The sequence below is a fragment of the Herpailurus yagouaroundi genome, unplaced genomic scaffold, assembly GCF_014898765.1.
Source record: "Herpailurus yagouaroundi ecotype Mexico unplaced genomic scaffold, PumYag 67793, whole genome shotgun sequence".
Taxonomy (NCBI): Eukaryota; Metazoa; Chordata; class Mammalia; order Carnivora; family Felidae; genus Herpailurus; species Herpailurus yagouaroundi.
Genome location: NW_024420586.1, coordinates 15,710,812 through 15,729,760, shown reverse-complemented (window position 1 = coordinate 15,729,760; position 18,949 = coordinate 15,710,812). Strand labels below are relative to the sequence as shown.

General features: G+C 39.2%; 1 protein-coding gene across 1 annotated transcript in view; it reads right to left on the bottom strand.

Annotated features, from left to right (window-relative positions):
- Positions 1 to 5,552: 5,552 nt before the first annotated feature.
- LANCL3 (LanC like family member 3) overlaps positions 5,553 to 18,949 on the bottom strand; it is a 97,721-nt gene continuing 84,324 nt past the window's right edge. The window contains exons 4-5 of the mRNA XM_040468797.1: positions 15,052 to 15,259; positions 5,553 to 7,082 (exon numbers count right to left, since the gene is read on the bottom strand). Coding sequence (XP_040324731.1) covers positions 6,923 to 7,082; positions 15,052 to 15,259 — 368 coding nt within the window. The 3' untranslated portion in view covers positions 5,553 to 6,922. The remainder of the gene's footprint in view (positions 7,083 to 15,051; positions 15,260 to 18,949) is intronic.

Sequence of the window (18,949 nt, the reverse complement as noted above, 5' to 3'; positions counted from 1 at the left end):
CGTAGAAAGAAGAAAATTTAAAAGTATACCATAAACGTACCATGCCAGACTAACCACGTTTTTATAGTGACGGCTGGGCAACAGAGAGTTTTCTCAGTCTGTGATATGTTAATGCACTATATAAATCTCCAAAAGGGAGTAGAAGAATAGAACTTTCCTAACATTTAATCACAGAATCCATTCTCCCAGGGCAGCTCTTGGTACTAGTGTCCCAAATTTGAGGAGAAACACGACAGTACTCAACATGCAGTGCAGGGTTTTGTTTCCACTTTTCCCTCCTAACAACAAAAACATACATAAGCTGCAGGGAGACTTTTTCAATATCCTGAAACAGAGGTGGGATTCCAGCCCTGCACTGTCCAATACGGTAGCCAACCCACATGTGGCCATGTGGCTCTTGAGCACTTGAAATGTGGCTGGTCTGATTTGAGACATGCAGTAAGCATAAAATACATGCCAGATTTTGAGGACTCCATAAAAGAAAAGTCAAATATCCCATTACTAATTGCACACTGATTCTGTGTTGAGATGATAATATTTTGGATCTACTGGGGTAAATTAACTACATTATTAAAATTCATTTCATCTTTTTGTTTTTACTTTTTTAATGCGGCCACTAGACAATTTTAAACTTACGTGTAACTCACATTTGCGGCTCTACTTGTGAAACTCCTGTTATCTTCTACAGTTGGCTACTAATGGCTTTAACCTGGCAGAAGTTTTAATGAAAATGAATGCTTAAAATAGACAATGAGAAGTATAACTAGCGCCCTCGTTAATTATGTGTTAATTTATTAGAAGGCAGTTAACGGCTAACTGTTGGGTTTTATATCATATGTGATACTGACTCTCCCTAAGTCAGTCTCCCTCTCGTCCCCCTCCCCCCCCACACACACATACACACACACCTACACCCACACCCACGTACAACTAAGAAAAACCAAAGAGGAAACAAACAGGAAGGGCTTGTAAACCGGGTTTTCACAGTCCTTGACAGTCAAGCCTCGCCTCCTGTATCTTTTATTCCTCTCTCCCTTCTTCCTCAATACTGTACGGGGAGAAGAAAGACAACAAAAGAAAGGATAGTCTGCTCTTTTGACCACACTATTCACCGACAAACCCCTCCAAAGAACAAAACTAGGATTTGGTTTTCATTTTAAGTGATTTTCCAAATTCAGTTCAGAGGTGTTAAGTAACAGGTACAAAGGCAAAGGAAGATGCAGGAATTTCTGCAGATAAGGGACTTTGCCGTTTGTGGAAGAGTCTAATCTAGGTGGAAATGACAAGGTTCAGTATTTGAAGCAAATTAAAAAAAAATTTTTTAATATTTTAAAATTATTTTTTAACCCTAAAGACATTATCCACTCAATTCAGTAGTACTTTCTGTTAAAGAAACAGGAGAGAGGGCCGCCCTCCCGCCATGAGATTTAGGATAATGCAGGAGGCCCAGATACTTAATGTAGCATCAACTATGGCATTTTTCACAACAGTACAAATAAAATGACCAGGCTTCTTTATGGAGGAGAAGCAGGATAAATGCGGCTGCCGTTCTATTCTGCACAGCTGCACTTAGGGTGAGCCGTCCTGGACCTGTGACCTGACTGCACAGTGGGCCCAACTCCTGCTGTGGCTGACCTCAAGGTCAGAAGCCTCCCCTTCTGTCCAGAGGGGAGTCCAGCTTTATTCAGCCTGGAGCTTTTAACTACGAACTGACTGACATGGATGGAAGAGATAAGGAGAAAGCCTGCCCTCCCAGGCAAAAGGAGGTCACATGATTAAGCACACACAGGAAAAAATAAACATCAGAATGTACTATTTAAAGACCAAAGGGAGAACAAGAAGTTGCTGAATCAACATCGAGGTGGGGGTGTGTAGAGGTCCCAGGAAGCGATAGAGCCCACCAGTAAGATGAACCCACCAGTAACCCAGCAGCAATAGAACCAGTAAGATGACTGGTTCTTAGCATTAAAAGTACATCCAAAACTCACACTGAGATGCCCAGCTCCAGCAAGCCTTCCCCACCCACCGCTAGGCTGCCCTATCATTTGCTTTCCTTGCCAAGTTTATGCCAAGATAACATGGGCTTGGCGAATCTGAGGCTGGTCATTTAGCTATTAATCCAGGACTGTGTTGAATAAATAACCCAGATCCCCAAAGGCAGGCCTTATATGTAATTGAGAGTATATTTCTATCGCTATATGCTGCACAGTTCTGAGTCCTGAATTACACTGCAGACCAAACTCCACCAAAAATACTTTATTTTCCAGTTCACTTTTGCTCTGCTGAGTTAGCCTGTCAGCTCCTTTCTGGCACTGTAATCCTTTGCTTCCAGCAAGCAAAATAAATATTTGCATTAAAAGGAGCTCCGGAGCTAAACCAGCCTATTCCTATTTACTAAGCCCCAGTGAACCAGAACCTACTGAGGCACGAATAGTATAGTCAGGATTGGTTCTAGAATATAAAAAACATGCACTTCATTTTTAGCCATCATGTGATCCAGACCCCAAGCACTGCATCCATGGGGAGATTCCATGTGGCTGACATGCTTACTTGAAGTCAAAATTGAGCACGATTTTCTATGCACATAGTAGGTACTGAAAATACAGCTTCCCTTTAAAATATACAAATTAACTGCCTATTACAAAACTCTCTGATATTCGTTTAAAAAAATTTTTTTTTCAACGTTTATTTATTTTTGGGACAGAGCATGAACAGGGAGGGGCAGAGAGAGAGGAAGACACAGAATCAGAAACAGGCTCCAGGCTCTGAGCCATCAGCCCAGAGCCTGACGCGGGGCTCGAACTCACGGACCGCGAGATCGTGCCCTGGCTGAAGTCGGACGCTTAACCGACTGCACCACCCAGGCGCCCCTCTGATATTCGTTTTATCACCGACACCTCTCATGAGAATCCTGTGAGGTGGAGAGGTCTCTTTGCATTACTAATGTTTTTCCTTTTATTCGTTTCCTTAACATGGTTATAAATCACAAGTTTACATTGGTTGCATTGAAATTATTGAGATTTGCTCTCTACAGAAATTGAAACAATTTGAGTACTACCTTGATTACAATCTTACTGTGTCAAAGAAAGTTAAGGTTATAAATTGCCACGAAAGAGTTTCCAATTTAACACAGACCAAGAAAATGACTGTTTCTCGAATTATCAGAAAGTTAATACTATTATCTTAATAGTGCAGTCAGTTACCTGAAGAATCACGGGGGTGTAAATGCTGAAAAACCTGTTTGTCAAACCTCAGTTATTAGGTTATAAACAGAGCAAAAAAGTAAAAACTGATGACTGAAATGGGATTGGGCAAAATATCTATTTGGGGGTATGTGTGGAAGAGAAGATACGTAATTGTGTTGATGAAATAAAATACACAGAGTTGTAATATTTTTCAAAACTTCCTACTCTTAAAGTATAATGCAGTCTCCCCATTGCTGGGAGATTCTTTCAATCTATCCTCAAATATTTCCACTGTTACCTTCTGGGTTTACAATTGTCCATGCCATATATAATGACTAATATTAAAGTTACATTAGTGGTGGTGAAAATGCCCCTGTAGCCTTCACGAGGCAACCTGCCTAAGCACTTACTCAAAAAAGGGTGTTACTGCTTAGAAGGGAATAAATTGGGGGCGCCAGGGTGGTTCAGTTGGTTGAGTGTCAGACTCTGGATTTTGGCTCAGGTCATGATCCCAGGGTCATGGGATGGAGCCCTGCATCAGGTTCTGCGCTGAGTGTGGAGCCTGCTTGGGATTCTCTCTCTCCCCACCTCTGCCCCTGTCGTCCCCCCACCACCCCGCCCCATCGCATGCGCTCTCTCTCTCTCTCTCTCTCTATATATATATATAATAAATTTTTAAAATTGAAAAAAAATAATAAAAAAGAAGGGAATAAGTTAGTTAATTAAATAAGAAGTGCCATGTCATGCTTTCAACAGCAACACTTAAAGGTCTTTTCCCCACTTCTTGGGAAAACAAGATAGAAGAGGATCTTCCTAAACCTACAATTCTACTCTTTCAGGAAAATGAAAACTTTCAGCATGTTTAAGTGCTAAACAAGCTTACCCTTGTTTCTAAATTACCAAGGTGTCAATTCATAAAGACACACTCGAACATGGCCTTTGCTTGGATTCGACACCCGAAAGGGTTGTCATTTCATAAGGGTCTGCACAATGTCATAGTTACCCTGCTAGACCTTAAAAGGGTGGGTGGGCAGGAATGGGTCCAATTGTTCTGAAGTTCCTAACAATGAAACTGATATGTTGAACTAGATGATCACTTCTGAGTGCTTTAGGTTTAAGGTCTCACGGATGAATAGAAGGGTCAGCAAACAGAAACAGAAGGTACCTTCCAGGGGTACTTTTGTTCATTGCTATATCCCCAGATTCTAGTCTAGGATACTGAATAAATACACTTGTGAAGTGAAACCCTGGATGTGAATCCTCATTCTGCCCCTTACTGGCTGTGAGATTTTGGATCAATGACCTAAATCACCTCAAGGGGTTATTGGATGATGAAAAAAGCATGTTTTCCATTAAGCCCTGTATATAGGATGCTTATTACTTCCAGCCAAAGGAAATGAATTTAAAACCAGATGCTGAGGGGCGCCTGGGTGGCTCAGTCGGTTGGGAATCCGACTTTGGCTCAAGTCATGATCTCACCGCTCGTGAATTTGAGCCCCGTGTCAGGCTGTGTGCTGACATTCTCAGAGCCTGGAGCCTGCTTCAGATTCTGTGTCTCCCTCTCTCTCTGCCCCTCCCCTGCTTGCACTCTGTCTCTGTCTCTCTCTCTCTCTCTCTCAAAAATAAATAAACATTAAAAAAAAAACAGATGCTGAAAAGCAAATACCACCATCCTTTCAAAAGGAGACTACTCCATACAAGGCATTTTGACATAAGGCTTTCTGAGAGGCCTTGACTATTCAGGAAAGAACCTCTAGAACCCAACTTTGGGAGTCATCTGAAAGCTGTTATTTATGTGGTGCTGCTCCAACCTGAGTATCTTCAAAAATGAACAACTGAGGCCAATTTTATATATTTATATCTGAGGATATGAAAAGGAAACAATAAACAAAAAAGGTGCATGCTTTTCGAACCATTTTGTCCAACCTTGTTCTGATTGAGTGTAAACATTCAGTTTTAAAATATACAAAGGTACCTCCTACCTTTCTTCAGCCACAGATTCTTTGAGAATCTTATGAATGCTAGAGAACCTCTTCCCAGAAAAATGAGCGTGCACACACGCACAGCACACACACACACACACACACACACACACACACACACACATATTCTTAGGCAACAGAATATCCCCAACTCCTTTCAGTTTATAAATCAAGAAGTTAGGAACAACTGAACTTAGTATTTAGGTTTACATGGAGATAGATGTAGAATATGTATATATATATATATATATTTTTACATCTATCACATATGCAAATATTTAATGACTATTTCAATAATTCTTAAATCTTATACAGTACACAATTCCCTCCTCTGATATATGAAATTGCCAGTGGCCAAGTATTAGGAAAGGGTCAGTGTGTGTTCTCATCTGACAAATGCTTCTACAGTGTTCTGCAAACCCCTATTTACCTGAAGTAGTTTTACAACTTCTGTGTGTTTACAGGAGGATTGGATTTAATATGGCAACTTGGCTCAGTGGGTACTGTAGACAGTTTCTAGTGGAGCCTGTGTCTTGGAAAGTAAGGTGATTAGCCAGGGAGTTTACTCATGTGTTAATCTAATAGCAGAAACTTTAGCAATGTTCTTTTCACCATCGCCAGGTCCCTTCTTCAGCCAGGGTCTGCCTGTCCCAGGGGACACAGTATTCCTTCAAAGGCAGAAACGACATACCTTCGTAGTGGCTACCCTGATCTTTGAGACGAGTGAGTGATTTTTACCACGAGGGTATTTTACAATTCAGCTGATAGCTTCATAGGGATTACATAAGCATTTTAATATTGATTAACAATAGACAATACACAGCCCACGCTTCAAATTGAGAAAAACACTTGACAGCAACACTTGTCACAGTATTTGCTAGCCTGTGAGTTTTACTATTCTAATTGAGCTTTAGGAAAGAAAAAGGAACCAGGAAAAGAGATGCAAGGCCTAAAGAAACTTCGAATTTCAAGATTTAAACTAAGTGATGATATATTTCAGGGTGGCCGGCTGGCTCAGTCGGAAGAGCGTGCGACTCTTGATCTTGGGGTTGTGAGTTTGAGCCCCGTGTTGGGTGTAGATATTATTTAAAAATAAAATCTTAAAAAAAGTTATGATATGTTTCCCTTAAAGTGATCAGGGTAGTGATTAAAAATAGAGATTCATATGCAAACTTCTCCATTCAGTAAAAATCATGAATTTCAACAAGTAAAGGGATTGAACAACCAGGAGTTTCCTTTTTTGTCCTTCAGCAACCTGACATTTCATCCCTCCTAGCTAGCAATTTTCAGCTGGGCAATTATTTTAGCTTTCGGTTGTGTTTATTTCTGAATTTAGGGGTGGAAGGCACCCATAAATGGTCAAATTCTCTTTCCAATTGCAAAGGTATTGCCATTTTATTACCCTAGTCCACATTTCAGTTTTGTTTTCTATGCCATAACTGAAAACCATGATTTCTCTTTCCCTTTTTCCTCTGATCTCAGGTTTCACATCTACTCCCTGAAATGTTAAATCTCTACAGTTTTTAGAGGACTTGTGGTGTCTTTATTTTGCAGGTTCTCAAACTGTTCTCCCTTAAGTCTAGCATCATGTTGCCTTCACCTGCCTTCTCCCTCTCTCCCTCCCTTCCTTCCGGGCGGCAATGTTAAGGCTCATGGTTGTGATACCATTGAATGTGGCTTATGTGGAAACTGCCTCGGGTAGGCTTGGGAAATCTCAGGGACCTTCTGCAGGGCCACAGTGGGAGATGGAGCCTTCTAGACAAAGACGCTGAAGAGAGGGAACTCCGCCTGATTGGGTTGCAGCAGATCGATCAGAAAGCACACCGTCCCGGAGAAGCCTTCATACAAGCTGTATATACTTTCAAGGACCCGAGAACCAGCCTTGAATTCCTCGGTAAATAAAAACTCAGCAAACCTAAGAGAAGAAGAAAATATGAACACTTTTAACATATTATTAGTTTTGGATTGCTTCTTCCTCCTCTCTGATAAGTTAAAGTTTTAGCACCATTTTCTTTCTGGAACTGTATAATATTTCAAGAAAGCTTTTTTTTTGTTTTTTGTTTTTTTAAAAAGGATCCATTATATCACTGTGTATGTTTCACAATAAATTATCTTGACAAGCAAATTCAACTATTGTCAGAGTTTGCAAAGCAGAGCAGTTTGGTATTTTCTGAGGACTTCATTCCTTCTGTCATCCAATAGTGAAAAGTAAAAGAGACAGATAAATAGCCATATTTTTTATTTATCTTGAATAGAAGCAAGCTGATATATGACTGTTCCTTTAAAAGAGTAAATACGCTGTGCTTCTGCAGGCATATCATTTCTGAGCTGAGCTGGGTTTCATTTATATGTGACAGAGAGCAGAGGCTGTGAAAATAAATGGGCAAGGTTTTATACAATCTGTGCTTTGGGCAAACAAAGGAGTAAGATAAATGGGAAAAGGCAAGCAACATTTTATAATCATGACATCAAATAGCAAACTCAGCTACAAGATAGATTATTTTAAGGACATCTGCCTTAAAACTAAATCACTGGCCTCTAGATTCTCCATGAAAGATCCTTTTTCTTCTACCTGTATTTGCCACAAATCCTATCCAAATTATTTATAATGAGTAACATTTTTAGTAGTTTACAGCTTTGAAAATGCTGTGACGTGTGTCATCTCTTTAGGGACCTGCTCTATTGGTTTCTGTCAACAACACAAACAATCACCGATTCAGAGGCTGGAACTCACGGGTTGGTAAGGCCTGAGAGCTGAAACTGCCATAAATTTAGATTATTGCTACTATGTAAGGGGGGGCCCTGCAAAGCATAATTACTTATTTGATCTTTTTTAGGGCTCTTGGAATTATCAAGAGCAGCTTAAAATAAATCAGCAAGAAACACATTGCAATTCTGTTTGGTACAATTTTTCTACCAACTGTTTTCCTGAGTATGTACTTTTTAAATGGGGTTCAAGATTTTAAACAGTAGAATAATGACACCTCTTAAGAGTTAATTCAAAATTTGTAATTATGCAATGAAACTTCAAAGTATAGCTTCAAGGAATCATAACCTTTACAGTGCCACGGATCATTTTGCAGTCTGGACTCCTTCCAGAAGAAAGTCTTCAAATTCAGAAAATAAAATACATAGGATCCCCAAGGAAACTCATTATTTTTTTTAAAAATTTTTTTTTTCAACGTTTATTTATTTTTGGGATAGAGAGAGACAGAGCATGAACGGGGGAGGGGCAGAGAGAGAGGGAGACACAGAATCGGAAACAGGCTCCAGGCTCTGAGCCATCAGCCCAGAGCCTGATGCGGGGCTCGAACTCACGGACCGCGAGATCGTGACCTGGCTGAAGTCGGACGCTTAACCGACTGCGCCACCCAGGCGCCCCGGAAATTCATTATTAAGGCACAGTTAGCAGAAGTTTTTAAAGCAAATTTGTGGAATAATAATATATGTGTTCTTTATTAACACATTAAATAACAAGATCTAGTAGCAGGTCTATAGCTGCTGACATTTCCAAGTAGCAATGAGAGTCAAATATATTTCATAATATCTGCAACAAGAGTCATATGATGTGAGAATATCTATGACTTCCACTGGTGAGAGTCACAGCCACTGCTAATTCTCCTGTGGCTTACTACACACATTCAGAGTTGAAGACAATGCGACATTTCAGTTCGACACATAATACTTTCTCAAGTAAATTCACAAACCCCAGACTAAGAAAGAGGAAGCATTTGGGGATGAGATACTCAACCCTGATAATTTCATGTTATACGGACTTTGGCAAATTTCTTAATCTGACTTTAAAATGGTGAACAAACTCCACACCCGAAAAGCAAATAACCCAGTGAAGAAATGGGCAGAAAACATGAATAGACACTTCTCTAAAGAAGACATCTGGATGGCCAACAGGCACATGAAAAGATGTTCAGCGTCGCTCCTTATCAGGGAAATACAAATCAAAACCACACTCAGGTATCACCTCACGCCAGTCAGAGTGGCCAAAATGAACAAATCAGGAGACTATAGATGCTGGAGAGGATGTGGAGAAACGGGAACCCTCTTGCACTGTTGGTGGGAATGCAAATTGGTGCAGCCGCTCTGGAAAGCAGTGTGGAGGTTCCTCAGAAAATTAAAAATAGACCTACCCTATGACCCAGCAATAGCACTGCTAGGAATTTATCTAAGGGACACAGGAGTACTGATGCATAGGGGCACGTGTACCCCAATGTTCATAGCAGCACTCTCACCAATAGCCAAATTATGGAAAGAGCCTAAATGTCCATCAACTGATGAATGGATAAAGAAATTGTGGTTTATATACACAATGGAATACTACGTGGCAATGAGAAAAAATGAAATATGGCCTTTTGTAGCAACGTGGATGGAACTGGAGAGTGTGATGCTAAGTGAAATAAGCCATACAGACAAAGACAGATACCATATGGTTTTACTCTTATGTGGATCCTGAGAAACTTAACAGGAACCCATGGGGGAGGGGAAGGAAAAAAAAAAAAAAAGAGGTTAGAGTGGGAGAGAGCCAAAGCATAAGAGACTGTTGAGAACTGAGAACAAACTAAGGGTTGATGGGGGGTGGGAGGGAGGAGAGGGTGGGTGATGGGTATTGAGGAGGGCACCTTTTGGGATGAGCACTGGGTGTTGTATGGAAACCAATTTGACAATAAATTTCATATATAAATTAAAAAAAATTTAAAAAAATAAATAAAATAAAATGGTGAAGTTGCAGAATTCTGTAAGATTCTTGGCCAAGAACTGGGTGTTGTATGGAAACCAATTTGATAATAAATTTCATATATTAAAATAAATAAATAAAAAAAATTAAAAAAAAAGATTCTTGGCCAAGATTAAAGATACCATATATTAGGCTCCGAGCATATGACAAGCATTTGCTATATCGTTCTTCACATAAACATAGCAGGATATTTATAAAACAGAGACTATCATTTCACCATACTTTAATTTTTCTCTTTCTCCTTCTGACCTTTTTTCCCCTCAGCTTTGATTTATTTATTATTGAAATTATTGTCGGTACAATATTTAGTCTCCTACTTTTTTTACTTAAAAATAATATGATAAACATTTTTGTGCTTTTCAAAATAATTCCTAAATGCCTTATAGCAATTTATAAGAGTACCAGAAATGTATGAGAGTAGCAGTTTCAGTGTGTTCTGACCGGTATCGTGCGTTATCATATTAAAATGATAATGACTGTTTCAAAATCTACACACTGATGCAAAATTCAAAATAACAAATTCATTTTTCTAAAAAATTCTGTGAAAATATAAGTCATAATGGTAATTATAGAACTAAAAAGAAGTATAGGCACTGAGAACATTACATATCAAAACCTATTGATTATGACAAAAATTGAACTCGGGAAAATTCATTCACGTGAGGATTTTATTATTGTTATTATTGCTATTATTAGAAAGGTGTAAGGTATTCTAATTAACCTTTTTGACTGTAGAAAATAAAGGAAAAGAACACTAGAAAAATCAAAATAAAAGCAGAAAGTAATGAAATAAGCAGTGAAAGAAAAACAAAAAGAATCAATAAACAAAACCAAAACTCAGTTCCTTGAAAGGATGAACAACATAGACAAAACGCTGGTGTCTGACCAGAAAGGAAAGGCATTAGGAATGCAAAAGGGCATATAATCACAGATATGGGAAATTTAAAATACCATGGAACTCTACTGTTAAAGCTTTACATAAAACATTTGAAAATCCATATGAACTAAGTATTTTCATAGAGATATCTTCACTACCAAAATTAATTCAAGAAGAGGTAGAAAACCTGAATAATTAAATAATGATAGAAAGATCTGAAATCATTATCAACTATTTTTTTGCAACTATAAATTGCAACTGATGACCAACTAATGTTTATTAAAGAAAGGTACATATTGTTTGACATTACTGTTTTAGGAACTGCCAAAATTAGGCAAGTTTTCCCAATTTGGGCCATGACGTATTTAACTTTGAATTATAATGACGTGGAAATTTCAGTACACTAAAGCATTAAATGCAGTGACCCCCAAATATTCAGATATTACCTGCACATTTTCAGGCTCTACCTATAAGTGAGAAATGGAAGCTGTCTGAAGGGCCCTGGATCCCAGAACCCTATAACTAAGACTCTGTAAGCTGGGACTGGTCTACCAGAAAAATAGAGGGGTTCTTCTGGCCCCTATTATTATTAGTATTATTATTTATTATTATTTCAGGGAGGGATAGAGAACACAAGCAGGGGAGAGAGGCAGGAGGAGAAAGAGAATCTTAAGCAGGCTCCACACTCAGCGTGGAGCATGACACGGGCCTTGATCCCACAACCCTGAGATCATGACCTGAGCCGAAATCGAGTTGGATGCTTAACCAACTTAGCCACCCTGATGCCCCATTCTGGCCCTTTTTAATAGGCTTTCTAGGGCATGACAATCTCTGATGAAATCTGTCCCAAAGGTGATATTGCATTAGTCTAGACAGAGTCCCAAATCACTTTCTTTTTCTACATTTAGGAAATAAAGGGTCAGGCTGCAACCAAACAGATTAGGCAGCCATGAATCAAAATATGTTAACAGAATTCCTGAACAATGAAGCTTCAAATGGAGGACTGACATACGTTAGTATTTTTCCCTCAGTGCATACAGGCAAATATCATAGAGGATATTTTATGGGTTTTTTTTTAACAGTTTATTTATTTATTTTGAGAGAGAGATAGAGAGCAAGTGGGGAAGGGGCAGAGAGAGGGAGAGACGGAATTCCAAACAGGCTCTGCACCGTCAGCGCAGAGCCCGATGTGGGGCTTGAACTCATGAACCATGAGAACATGACCTGAGCCGAGATCAAGAGCTGGACGCTTAACCAACTGAGCCACCCAGGCGCCCCAATATATCATGTTTTTTAACACTGAATATTAAGTAAGTTGGCTTGGGAAGGCCTTTCTGAGAAAACGACTTTTGAGTGAAGGTTTGAATGAAGTGAGGGGGATGGGAGATAAATGTAGAAAGTGAGCATTACAGGTGGAGGGAACTGACACTTCGAAGACCACAAGGTAGGTTGCACCTGGTATCTTAAAAGAATCACAAGGAAGCCACCGTGGAAAGAACCAGAAAGAAAAGAGTAGAGGATAATGTCACAGAGGTAATAGGAGGCGAGATCATATAATGCCGTTCGTTCAGAGGACACACTTTGGCTTTTACTCTAAGGCATATGAGAAGCCACTGGATTATCCTGAACAGAGGAGTGTCATGATCTGACATGAACATCCTAAGGATAAATTTCGAACGTCAGGGTGAAACACAGAAGCATTCCTAATAAAATCAGCATTACTATCACTCTTATTAATGAACACTGTTATAGAGATTCTGACCCAGGCAATAGAAAAAGGTGGGAGGGGGAGTATACAAATGAGGAAGGAAGTAACAAAATTATAATTACTTGCAAATATGTGTGTCTGTTTAGAAAACCCAATGGACTCTAATGAAAATCTCATAGAAATAGTAATGGAGTTCAGAAAGGTGGCCAGATATATCATTATATCTATCAAAACCAAGATGTTTATAAGATACATGTAGATTTATAGGCAAGAAGTGTATCTTAGATTGCTAAACTGCAATAATATGCATATTTTAAAAAGCTTTCATAAATATACTCACAAACCTGAAAACAGAAAATATCTAGGAATAAAAGTTAACAAGAAACATGCAAGACCTTCTTCATAAGATCAAAGCTTTACCAAATGATATTTCTGAAAACTTAAATAAAGGGAAAACATACCATATTCCTGGATAGAAAAACAACATTCTAAAGATGTTAATTCTCACTAAATAAACTATAAATTTATTGAAATTCCAGTCAAATTGACACAGGAGTTTTTGAAATTTGAAAATTCATTCTAAAATACAATTGGAAGAGAAAATGAGAGAAAATAGCTAAGAAAAACTAGAAATAAATGAATAATAAAATATGGCAAGTCCAGAAACAAACATTTATATAAATTTTGTTTATATAAATTTTTTTATGATAAAATTGGCATTTCAAATCATTCAGGTAATTGGTCAACAGATATTAATGGAAAGTTTTGTTTTTTCATTAAAAAACACAAAGATAGATACCCAGATAACACCATTAAAAAAAAGTAAGTTCTAGATTAATCAAAGATTTGAAAGTTAAGATAACTTTTAAATGGGTCGGAGAAATGGGTGAAGGAGGTATACATTTATTTTTTAAAAGTTAAAATCACAAAGGTACTAAAAGTCAATGTAAATTAATATTTTTGTAATCTTGGAGTGGCAAAGGTCTTTTTAACACAAAATCCAGAAATCTTGAAAGTTTGACAAGAAAAATATTTAAAATTTTGGTCTGGCCAAAGATCATGAGCTAAGTAGAAAGACAAATGGCAAAGTAGGAAAATATTTACAGCATATATTGTAACAGAGTTACAATTCTCAATATAAGCATCACAATAGGAAAAAATGGGCAAAAGATAAAAAAAAAACAGGCTAGAGAGACCTATGAGTCTAATGACTTCAATTTTTAAATTTTTCTGGCAAGAAATGCTTGCACAAGTGCATAGCTATGTATGCACTAGATACGTGGGACAATTTTGTCTATTAGTAAAGATTGCACAGGTACCAAGTGTCCATTACTTAAAGACTGGTTAAATTAATCATGGTACATCTTTAATGAATAACTATATAGTCATTTAAACAATGAGATAGATATAGATCTATACAAACCAAAACAAAGGATATCCCTTAAAAATTGTTCATTTAAAATTATAATCTATGAACAGTATGTATAGTATTATTATACATACGTAATAGTAGGATCTTATTAATATATACATATATAGATAGGTAGATATCCACAGGTATACAAACATGCATTTGTGCATAGAGAAATATCTGGAATGATAGAACTCTAATTCTTAGTAATAATAACAGCAAACACTTACATTGCAGTTATGTGTCAGACACCGTTCTAAATGATAAATGAGGACATTAGGCTAAGTGAAATAAGCCAGTTACAAAAACAAAAAACAAAAAACAAATACTGCATGATGACACTTATATGAGGTATCTAAAATAGCCAAACTCATAGAAGCATAGAATGGTGGTTGCCAGGAGCTGGGGGCAGAGGGAAAGTGGAAAATTATTGTTCCATGGGCATAATGTTTCAGCTATGCAAGGTGAATGAGTTCTAGAGATCTGTTCTGCAATGCTGTGCCAATAGCTAACAATATGGTATCATATACTTAAAAATATGCTAAGAGGATAGATGTCATGTGAAATGTTCTTACCGCAATAAAAAAGCAATCACAAATATACACACCCTTTGGCCCAGTGATTCCACTTCTAGGGCTTTATCTTTCAGGTATACCCATACAAATGCAAAATGATATAAACACAAGGTTACTCATGATAGCATTATTTGTAATGCAAAAGATTGGAAATAATCCACATATCTCTCTCCATGGGACCCAGTGACTAAATTCTGGTTCATCATATGATGTAATATTATGCAACAATAAAAATGAAGAGTCGTTTATGTACTTAGGGTAATCACTAAGATAGCAAGGTGCTACCACTGGTATAAAAAAAAGACAAAACTCTATATATAGTACACCTATTCGCTTATATGTATACACAGAATATCTCTGAGAAGATCATTAAGAAACTGGTAACACTGATGGTCACCTGGGAAGTGAACCGAGTTGCTGGAGTGCACAGTTGATGTATTTCTTTTTTCACTTCTCAAACTATGTGACCCTATTACCTATTCAGAACATGAATTAGATTAACATTTAGAAAAAAAATACATGTCATTTAGAAAAAAAAAAAATACATGTGCAGAGAAGCTGACCTTTGGGCTCGGTAGATGTATTTAGAGTTTCCCGTGAGCCGGTATAGCAGCAAGAAGACATAGGCACTGCCAGCCACACCGTGGCAAATGCCAGGCCCCTTCTTTAGCAGGCCCTTCTGCCACGTAAGTTCCCCACACCGGATACATGTGTCCAGGTACTGTGGTTTTTTGGAAACGAGATAAGCTTTGGCAAACAGGTAGGCAATTCCTGTGAAAACATCAAAGACATCAGAGATGACTTTTGGGCTTGATGCTATTGAGCAGAACTTCTCAAACTATAAAAGGCTTACAAATCACCAGTGCATAATACCCATCCTAATCTGGTAGGTCTGAGGTGAGGGGCCTGAAATACCACATTTCTAACAAATGCCCTTCCAGGAACCACATTTTGAGTAGCAATGCTATAGAACCTTCTAGAATTTTACCTGTAAGATTTAGTTTAAGTTGTTTGAATGGTATTGTGGTATTGGCCCCTGGAGAAAGAGCAACAAGTACATAGAGTGATAAAATCCGTAATTTACAAATGGATTAATATTTAATGATGCATACTCTGGTAAGCATTACGTAAAGCTGGCTATTTGAAATGGCTAAGTGTTTATACAGTCTGCTGTTCCCCCACAGGGGTTCAGAATTTGTAATGTTAAAGTACTTATAACTATACACCTTTTCTTAAGACAAAACTGGGAGTCCTTCCAGAAACAATGATGATTCCAAACGACTTGGCTAAGACTTCTACTCCAGCTGTGAAGCCAGTCCTTCCCTACTCAATTGTTCCAAAGGAAGACACTTGCCTTCAAAACTCCTCAACAAAGGCAATCTCAATTACACGGGCAGGAACAGAAACAAGAGAAGTGACAGCTATTAATAGAAACGATTTCCCCCAAGTTCCAGGTGCTCATATTCAGAGAGGAGATTAGTAACGCAAGATCACTCTCTCTCCTGAATGGCCTCTACCTTTCTCCTACATAAAGTGAGAAAGACTAGAATTTCGCAGCTATCTCAACTAGGGTTATCTCTGCTTTTCACTGCATTTTGACTAGGCTATTTTACAACTCTGTGGAGTTAGAAATTACCTTGTAGGAAACCGATAGCAATGTAAATAATTCCTATTCCTAGAAAACACATTCTGTCTGGTAGAGGTTGGATTGACTTCCCTCAGAAGCAGCCAGCTTTGCATCTAATAAGCAAATTCATGTCAGCATTCCTAATAGGCAGAAGTACGTCTGCTCCTTGGATTTTCCTTTGAAACCAACTGTAACACCTTTCTGGTTCCCTCATTAATTAATGAGCTAAATAAAATCATTGATATATGTTTATTTTATATTTGTATGAGTCATGATTTCAATCTCTTTTTAGAAATTATCCTTCAACACTTCCTATGTTTAGCATATAACAACAGGCTCTCCTCAGCCAAGGCTTTCCAGTCAATCACTGACAATGGTCACCTATAGCATTGTCTTTCTTCAGTTCTAGGAACAAAGTGTCTCCCACCAGCTGAAAGATGATTTTGAAAGAACTGAACTTATTTATACATTTATTCATTTTTTGTATCCATTCATTTGTAAGTGCTCATTGATTACTGTATATATAGCCCCAGGCAGGGCTTGCTTCATGGGCATGTTACCACCTTGAAATGAATAATCATTTTTTAAAAGTTGGCTGCATTTTCACTTTGTACTGGGCCCTCCAAATTATGTAGCCAGTCCTGGCCCCGGGTAATATAAAATAAATGGTAAACAAGATTCCTGACCTTCAGGAAGGCACTGTCTAGAAAGGGAGAGAAAAATTTGTACATGTGACTGACACATAATAGGACATGTAGTTCATGATGCTGTTGGAGCATAAAATGAATGATGCTGTTAATAACACTACTGGGATCAGAAAAGTAGAAGTTCCTGAGGGAGACAGTTGGGTGAGGCCTAGGATAAAAGTCGGGTTTTCAGGGCACCTGGGTGGCTCAGTCAGTTAAGCATCTGACTCTTGATTTCAGCTCAGGTCATGATCTCATGGTTCGTGACTTCAAGTCCTGAGTCTGGCTCCACGCTGACAGCACAGAGCCTGCTTGGGATTCTCTCTCTCCTCTCTCTCTGCCCCTACCCTGCTTGTGCTCTCTCTCTCTCTCTAAATAATAAAACTAAAAAAAAAAAAAAGAAGTAGGGTTTTTTTCAGGACTTTGTAGGATGCATAAGCAACTCCAGGCCCAACATGAGTTAGAGCATTCTAGGCATCGAGATCAACAAGGCAAAGGTTTGGAGCCAGGACAAAAAACCCACATGAAGACCAGCGGTGCGGTGTTTTGTTGGGGATTGGTTGGTTTTTATTTTTAACGACACTATTAGCATTACAGACAAAATGTCCCACAGTGGTGTCGAGATACCTCCAGAAGTACAATGGGGTAGCTATGAGCTGATCATGTTGGCAGAAAGATGGCAAAGAGGCTAAATAATGAAAGGCTCACAGGACTTGGTGGCTGTTAAGATACTGAGTAGCTACCATATGCCAGGTACAGTAGTAGGTGTCCCAGGTTTTAAATAGCCCCTGCCTTCATAGTGTTTATAACCTAACTGGAGGCATCCATTAGGTTATGTGAGGGGAAGCACACAGGGAGGCTCCTAACCCACACCTAGAGGCAGGAAAGGCCCACTAGGGGGAGGGACACAATCTAGCCTGACTACCAAAGATGAGGAGGTATTAGCCAGGTGAACTGAAAGCCCTGGGTGTTCTGCTGGATCCCCTTGACCTTACTGGCATGCGCCCCACCTCCCAGTTGCTAGGAGTTGGCCACTAATAAAGCTCACAGCTGCCCTCTTCCTGGGAGATTTGCCCTCAGTCAAATGGGAGGCTATGCTATATGCCCACCAGCCCCGCAGATTTCAGCCAATGACTGGCTGACCCAGGGATACCAAAGGTCAGCTCTCCTGCCTCAAGATGGACCAACTCTGTGGTATAATCTGTGCTTCTCAGCTTCCCCTCAGGACCAGGTGAAGCTGGTATCCAGGTGAGACACAGAAAGCCCTTTGTGACTGAGCTTTGTGACTCTGTTCTTCCTCTTCTCCTCCATTACCTACTTGAAGCTCTTCACTTCAGTAAAACCAAACCACCCACAGTTCCCCTTCCTTCACTATGTGGTTCCAAGCCTCTGAATGACTCTTCTTGGAACACACTTCCCAACTTTCCTGGCTTGGCCAACTTACCTCAGGCATCACTGCCTCCTGGAAGCCTTCCCTAAACCTGGAGGGGCACCAGGAATCCCTCTCCTGAGTTCCCATCATTCCCTCTACAAATCTTAGCACTTACACTATATCATATTAAAATTACCTGTTTATATGCCTGGCTCCCCTAGGATAGTGCAAACCACCCAAGGGCGGGAACTCCATCCCATCCGTTTTTGCTCCCCTAGTCTGTGGCGCATGGCATTTGACATGGCAGGGGCTCCACAAATGTCTGCTGACCTTAGAACATCTCATTTCCCACCCCGGTACAGGCCAACCCTGAAGCGGAAATGAGGTGTGGAAACAAGAAGGGCTGATACGGTCCAACGGATGTATTAGCCCAAGGCAGCTTAATAGCCATTGATTCTATGGTTCTGGCAAGAGACAAAGGGCCTCTTCCTGCAGCCTGGATCACAGAATGGTACATGGAAGGGACCTTAGAAGACTTCTAAACATATTCTAACCTGACCCCATTGAAATCCACAATAAGGCTGCTTAATCTAAAAGGAAGGATGTTGGGGTCTTTGCTTTTGATAGGAACTGTGTCATTTTGTCGCCAGAGCACTGATAAGAAACCTAAGTCAGCGACGATTATGTGTTTACCAAACACAAGGCGGGGGGGGGGGAGGGGCTAGAAGAACAAAATAAGAAAGGATGGAGTTCACGCCCGTGGGTGGTTTGCACTA